Below are 7,576 nucleotides of genomic sequence, written 5' to 3'. Positions count from 1 at the left end.
TACACTGCACTAGTTCCAGCCTCTAGGAGCTGCTGATAAAACAGCTGTAGATAAGCAGCTCAAGAGGAACACAACGGATGAAGAAAAGTGTCTCCAACAGAACTAGTGAACTTCCAGGCTTCAGCCATACCACCCTGAACGCCCCGACCTCGTCTCATCTCAGAGGCTAAGCAGGGTCGGGCCTGGTCAGTACTGGGATGGGAGAACTTCCAAAGCATTTGACATCTTGAGAGCAGCTGAATTTTTATTTCCAAAGACAAATCACTCAAACTGCAACCTGTACATAAAATTTTGGGGGATAGTTTCAAGGTGTATTTTTACATTAAGGAATGTGGGCTTCTCTCTTCCATCTCACAGAAATAAATCTTGAAAATACTCATCAAATTCTTCTTCCCTATTAAAAAAAAAGTACATATGTTGATTAAAATAAATTAGAGAAAAAATATTACTAGGTGACATATATGAAATTAATAAAAATATTTTAACTTATTTGCTGATTTCTACATATCAATATATTTCATGATTCATCCATTAAATAATTCTTAGTGTCTATAACAACCAAAACCATACCCAGACTGATTAAAATTAAAATGTTTTATATGTTGACATCTCTCCTAAAGATTTTACTTTGAAGTTCTTTTTAAAATGCCATTTTTTCTCTTTATTTTTTTTGGTTCACTTTATAAGTTCTCTATTCATTCTCATATTACAGTCTGATCAAAAACTGAAAAAGAAACGGCCCTGGCCGGTTGGCTCAGCGGTAGAGCATCCGCCTGGTGTGCGGGGGACCCGGGTTCAATTCCCGGCCAGGGCATAGGAGAAGCACCCATTTGCTTATCCACCCCCCCTTCCTCTCTCTCTCTCTTCCCCTCCCGCAGCCAGGGCTCCATTAGAGCGGGGATGGCCCGGGCGCTGGAGATGGCTCCTTGGCCTCTGCCCCGGGCGCTGGAGTGGCTCTGGTTGCGGCAGAGCAACGCCCCGGAGGGGCAGAGCATCGCCCCCTGGTGGGCGTGCCGGTGGATCCCGGTCGGGCGCATGCGGGAGTCTGTCTGACTGTCTCTCCCCGTTTCCAGCTTCAGAAAGATACAAAAAAAAAAAAATAAAAAAAAAATAAAAATGAAAAAGAAACTATTTTAAGAAAATACACAAATCTTAACTCCCAGCAATAGAAAAAATATGCTTAGGCTTCAAGTTTTTCTTACTAAAAGAAGAGTAGACTAGTAAATATACCAGTAGATTATATATAAAACAAGGAAAAGAACTCTGAAAAAAGATATTAAATTATATTTTAATGTGTCAGAAATACTATGGAAATTATAAAGTACTAAATAAACATTAATGCTAGGAGTCACTGTGGGAACGGCACAGGCTTTCAAGTCAGACAGTGCTTAAGTCCCAGCTCTGTCACTAGTAGCTGGGGGAGAAAGTTACTTACTTCTCTGGACTCAGTTTCCTTTTCTGTAAAATGACAAACACTACATATCCTCATAGAGTTGCTGTAAGGAGTAAGTGTATGCAGATTTGCTTTTGTTCCACCTGGGAATGGGGAATCCAGCTGCATAGGCCAATTCAGGGTGCCAGTCTCTTTAGAGACTGCTCTTTCAGGGAAGAGACTCACAGTGGGGCTCTATCATTTGGTTTTAAATATTTATAACTGTGACTACAGAAAGCCATCAACCATGTCAAAGTTGAAAACCAGTTGCAGAATCAGATAAACTGGATTTAAGAATTATCTGCAACTTGGTGTTCCCCATGCTACTACTGTTCCTTTCCCCGACCATGACAGAAAAATGCATTAGAATTTCTTAAATTATAGAACTTTAGTAAAATTAGCTGAATCTCTGTGTGAACTCAGATGTTCAATATTTGATAAGTGTCATGGGTTTTTTTTTGTTTTTTTTTTCTCTTTAAATTTAAGTGAGAGGCAGGGAGGCAGACAGACAGACTCCCACATGTGCTGGACTGGCAGCCACCTGGCAAGCCCCCTATGGGGCGATGCTCTGCCCATCTCACCAAGAGGATACTGGACAAGTTAGTTGTTTATGGCCACAAATAATGACTGAGAATAAACTCTGATCTTACCAGGCTAGGTGGTCCTTGACATTAAACAGACATTCGAGGTGATGTTTTTTCATTGAATTTTATCAAGAATAGCTGTGGGCATAGCTTCCTACTGGCATAAAGGATATGCATTATCTCGTAATATAAGAACTTACTGTGATTTTTCATCAGTTTCCGGTAGTGGGCCTTTCCAAAGTTCAGATTCTGAGGTACTTTCTTCCTCATCAGAGTTTCCTATTCATTTAAAAGAGATTTTTTAAAATGTTGAGTATTATATTTAAAACACATTTTGAACTATCCACCAATGCAATTAAATTAATATCAAATTTAACTGCAGTTTAGCTTCAACATCTATGGCTCTCTGGAAATTAAATTTCACTCTTCCAGATCAGTAAGTTCTTTCTAAAAATAAACAAATAAGCTGAGGTATACCAAGGAGTCTCAGCAAAAAGACCAATGATTTAAAATCTCATGGAAATCTTAAGTTATACTGAGTTAAAGTAGCAATTCCAATATTAACTCTTATAAAGGAATTATCTCTTGCAATATACATGGTTGTCTTTGATTTAGTTTATTTTTATTGGCCATACAAAAGACATACAAGTTAAAATTTTTGTAGAGAGTATATTTACTTTAGGATCAAGACCTTAAGAACTGAACTAGTATGAAGGACCAGCAGTTAAATTATGAAAAAATGTCAGATATTTTTAAAATTAATGTTGATTATATAAACTAGAAGACAGCTATTTCAATGAAGAAATAGTTCTCATATGCTGTTTGTTAGGAGTAAAAAGTCTGTAAACTTTTTCTTGAGGAAAATCTGGTAATAATAGATTAGAGAAGGTACATACCCTTTGATCAGCAGTGCTAGTTTTTTAGAATTTAATTATTTACTTAAAATAAGCACTTCAGATATATGTACAAAGATGTTCATTGTATGATAATAGCAACAAAAGCAAACCACCTCAGTCCCCACCAATTAGGGATTAAGGATTGGTTAAATACTATACAGCTGTTAAAAAGACCTTAGCATATCTATATGTATTACCATAAAAAAATGTCTGTGTTTTTATCAAATTTAAAAAGTTACACAAAGCATGCATAGCATAATCCAACTTATGGTTGAAACATTATGCTTATATCTACATACAGATACATAGAGAATTAGATTTGTATTATGTATAGATATATCTATATATTATAAGTTTACAAGGACCAACCAAACTATGACAATGACTATGTTACCTGTGGGCATGGGAAACCTTCACATTCTACTTTAAATATTTCCAAATTTTTTGTATTTTAAACAATTATGTATTACCTTTAAAAATAAGTAAAAATAATAAAGATACTTCTATTTTAAAATTATGACAAGATAGACATGTTTCAAATCACTCACCCTTTATTAGTCAACTAAAAATTCTCATATACTAAAAAATGTATATGAGGCAATAATATTATATGCCACAAAGTAATTACATTAATAAATAATTCTTCTCCAATAGTGCCCATTATTCTAAGAAAGAACTGATACAAATTTAGCCTATTAGTACAGAATGTCAAAACAGAATGTCCCTTAGTCAAACAACACAAAAATAAAACAGCACTGATTTGCCACAGTGGTTCTAGCCTTTTACCTGCTGGACTTTGATCCCTGAATCAACATGTGTATCTGAACTTTGGTCCTAACTGAATCTATTCTGGCACAAATCCTAACAAAAATGGATTGAAAAGGAGGGGGTTTTCCTAATGATCTACATACAAAGATGATAAAATTATATGCTGTTGCAACAAGATTCCTACTCATTGACAGTCAGTGTCCCAAACTGCATATGCAAAGAATTAGAAGTCTTTTCTTATTTTTATGAAAAAGAAAAGCACAGAAAAAACTAATTAGGCCAAATAAAGTTATCACTACGGTATAATCCTGTTAATAATGTAAGAGAACAAATCCTACAATGCCTTACAACCATCTGTTCTTGTGTTCCCTCAACAGTACTTCCTAGATGCCAGCTGTCCTAGACCAGTTTTCTGATACCAATCAAGTTTTCCTAAAACATCAAATCAGAATAGAATAACATTATAACACATGCTAAAAAAAGTGGTCAAATATCCTAGAGAAGCAAATCTACAAGACTGGACTACATGACCTTTAAGGTCCCTTACAGCCCCATGAATCTATATCTTGTTCCCCCGAGGGTGACAATAACTATAAAATCATTCCTATGATAACTGCTATAGCATGCCAGAGGTGGGAGGGGTGTTGCTAAAGAAACAATTAGTACAATGGGCAATACAAAATGATTCTCTTGCATAGTGTCAAATTTACACAAATCTATTGGCAAGTGAGGACCAGAATTTAAGTTACTGGCTCTCTCTGTGGGAAGGGGATCATGGAGGCATTTAATCCAACCATTATCCAATGAATGAATCGCTTATTGTAACACCTCCAATAACAAGTGGCTGTTCAATCTACACTGAACACCTTACTACTTCCTAAAGCAGCATATTCCTCCATTCTTTTCTTCAGATAGTCCTTGGGCAATTTTTATCCATTGATAGAGGTCTGCCAACCACTTCCTGTCGGGGCCCAAGTTAGGCAGCCCCAAATATCTCATAATGGCATATTTCTTATTTTGAGTTCAAGTTACTTAGGAACTGCCAGTGAAAGAACACTCTGACCTCTCTGTCCCTAAGAGTAGGAGCTAAACCTCCCGTGTAAAAGGGACCCTCACTGAATTCCCTCATCAGAATTGAAGAACCTAGAGCCAAAGATGCTGTGTAAATAAACCTTGTAGCCTCTTTTCTCACTGACTACCCAAGCCCAGATTTTGTTTAGACTCCTCATTAATGAATACCCAAACTTTGCTGACATTCCATTCTAATGAGCACTTTTTTCCTCCTGTCCTATCAATTTCTTCATAAATTTATTGTTATCTAAAAACTACAAAAGATACCTGATTTGATCATTTCTTTAAGCCTCATTTTATGATCTGGACATTATAACCTTCCACATATAAATATTAAGTTTGTTTTTCTCCTATTAAGATAATCTTATGTCAACTTTATTATTAGTCCAGCCATGAAGAAGTTAAGAAGAGGGAAGGAGGGGGTGGGGTGGAAGTAGGGGTGAGGTGGTAGTCATCTCCCCTTTCTCCAACACCCCAAAATTAAGTCTCTGTATAGCAGTGGTCTTGAAACTACCCAGTTTCCATGTCCTATACCTCCTACCCCTTTCCTCCCACCCCTTCATCCTTCTCCAAAACATCCAGTCCTTTCAACCTTCTTCCCATGGCACAGTTTCTAGTGTATCAACACCGTGGTTGTTCTAGCCTTGGCCGGCTTTAAGTTTTCAATGTTTCCTTTAGAATGTGATATATACAATTTTCCCTATACGCTTTGAAAAATAAAAACAGGTCTATCACCTTGACTTTTCTGGATATTATATATCTAAATACCTTGGCCTACTGAAGAATTGGCAAATCTCCAATTATGAAAATAAATAGGCAGTTCAGACTTTTTAAAACTTAACTTCTGACCAATTTTAGAGAATACAGAATCTGTTTAATGTCTGGTATTTTTCTTTTCTTTTGTTATAACCACAATTATAGCTAGTTTATCAGGGACTTACTTTGTATTGGACACATGCTTTACCCATATGTTATCTCATTAGATTGAGAATAATCCAACAAAGTTAAGTCTCTTTATACCCACTTTACACATAAAACTGAGACACAGAGCATATCATTTAATGTGGATTTGTATAACACATCTGCCAAAATGGACAGAGTGGACTTACATTTGATTCACTGATGAAGTTATTAATAATATAGGTAAAAGGTCATTACTTACAAACCTGTGCTTAACCTCAACTCTGCCATTAACCAACTACCTGATCATAGGCAATTTATATACATGTATACCTCGTTTTATTGTGCATTTTGCTTTATTGCACTTCACAGATGTTACAATTTTTTACTAACTGAAGGCAAGATCCTCTCCCTAAGCACCTTGTTCTGCTCATACCTGCCAAAGCAGACTGGTCCTCCAAGTCAAGCTACTGATTTGTCTGTCTTACATTTCTTCTCTATTCACTCATTTAGCCATCTGGTCGTCCAATTATTCATTCATCCATTCACCAGCCACTCATCCCATCCATCCATCAATCCATCTACCCACTTAACACTTTATGTGACAGTAACCTGAAGCTATGGAAATAGATGAGATCACACAGAAAGAACAGAAGGAGAAAAGGGAAGTTCTATAACAGCCTGAGCAACTCCAATATCTAAGGGTAAGACTGAGGTCAAAAAAAGGTAAGAAGAGACCAGAAAGACAGGAAAAAACTCAAGAAAGTAGATCGTTTGGAGAAGAAGTGTCAACAGTCCAAATGCAGCTGTGAAGGTGGTCTGGCAAGAAAGAATCACATCAAGATCTATTTAGTTCCAAATGATTCCATATAAGAAGATATTAGAGTTTCACAGTTTTCCTGTAAGTTTGCTATAAATGTTACTTTCTACTTTATACCACGTTAAGTTGAAAAAAACAATAACAACTATATCCTGTACTCTAGGCTATCAAAGGTGCTCTGAATAAAGAATAAATAAGAAAAAGATGTTTGAGTTCCCCTCGGTTTTGGTTTTCTATTCCCAAAGTTGCCGAAACAATCTTCAAAGTCTTTCATTTTCTCACTCTTTATTATTTATGCCTAACATGTGCTAGTCAGTGCTGAGGATACATCAATGAACATAGCAGACAGAATCCGGCCCTCCGTGGGCTTTTATATTACTGTTATACACGCAATGAAGGAAACGCTCAGGGCTGTGCGACCGTTATAAATGGGGATTCTAATAGAGATCCATGGTCAGGGGTGGAGTCAGGAAAGGATCCCTGAGGAAGTGACATTTAAGCTTAGACCTGAAGGATGAGTTAGGATCAAAATAAGGGTTTTAGGAAGAGAGGAAATAGTATTTATGTCGTCCCTAAATTAAAAGAAGTTTGAAATTTCCAGAAACTGAAATGTTACATGGGTCAAGTGTGAAAGGAGGCAGAGTGTGGTAAGAAGCAGCTTTGTCTGCGAGCTCATACAGAGCCTTTGGGCTTGTCCAGGATTGTGGTTATCATCCTAAGAGAGCAACAGGGTATCATTGCTCTAGGCCAGGGGTCCCCAAACTTTTACACAGGGGGCCAGTTCACTGTCCCTCAGACCGTTGGAGGGCTGGACTATAAAAAAAACTATGAACAAATCCCTATGCACACAGCACATATCTTATTTTAAAGTAAAAAAAACAAAACGGGAACAAATACAATATTTAAAATAAAGAACAAGTAAATTTAAATCAACAAACTGACCAGTATTTCAATGGGAACTATGCTCCTCTCACTGACCACCAATGAAAGAGGTGCCCCTTCCGGAAGTGCGGCGGGGGCTGGATAAATGGCCTCACGGGGTCCCATGCGGCCTGTGGGGCTGAAGTTTGGGGACCCCTGCTCTAGGCAAACAGATAAAGGGGAA

The 7,576-nt window shown here is 37.2% G+C and overlaps 1 protein-coding gene across 3 annotated transcripts in view; it reads right to left on the bottom strand.

The window, feature by feature from the left end:
- Positions 1-226: 226 nt before the first annotated feature.
- Positions 227-7,576, bottom strand: part of LOC136384807 (protein FRA10AC1) — a 31,429-nt gene continuing 24,079 nt past the window's right edge. For all 3 annotated transcript variants that reach the window (XM_066355422.1, XM_066355421.1, XM_066355423.1), the window contains 2 exons: positions 2,217-2,295; positions 227-394 (listed from right to left, as the gene is read on the bottom strand). In XM_066355422.1, the coding sequence (XP_066211519.1) occupies positions 352-394; positions 2,217-2,295 (122 nt within the window). In that variant the 3' untranslated portion in view covers positions 227-351. The remainder of the gene's footprint in view (positions 395-2,216; positions 2,296-7,576) is intronic.

This window comes from Saccopteryx leptura, chromosome 13 (genome assembly GCF_036850995.1).
Source record: "Saccopteryx leptura isolate mSacLep1 chromosome 13, mSacLep1_pri_phased_curated, whole genome shotgun sequence".
Classification (NCBI taxonomy): domain Eukaryota; kingdom Metazoa; phylum Chordata; class Mammalia; order Chiroptera; family Emballonuridae; genus Saccopteryx; species Saccopteryx leptura.
This window is presented reverse-complemented; position numbering and strand designations above follow the sequence as displayed.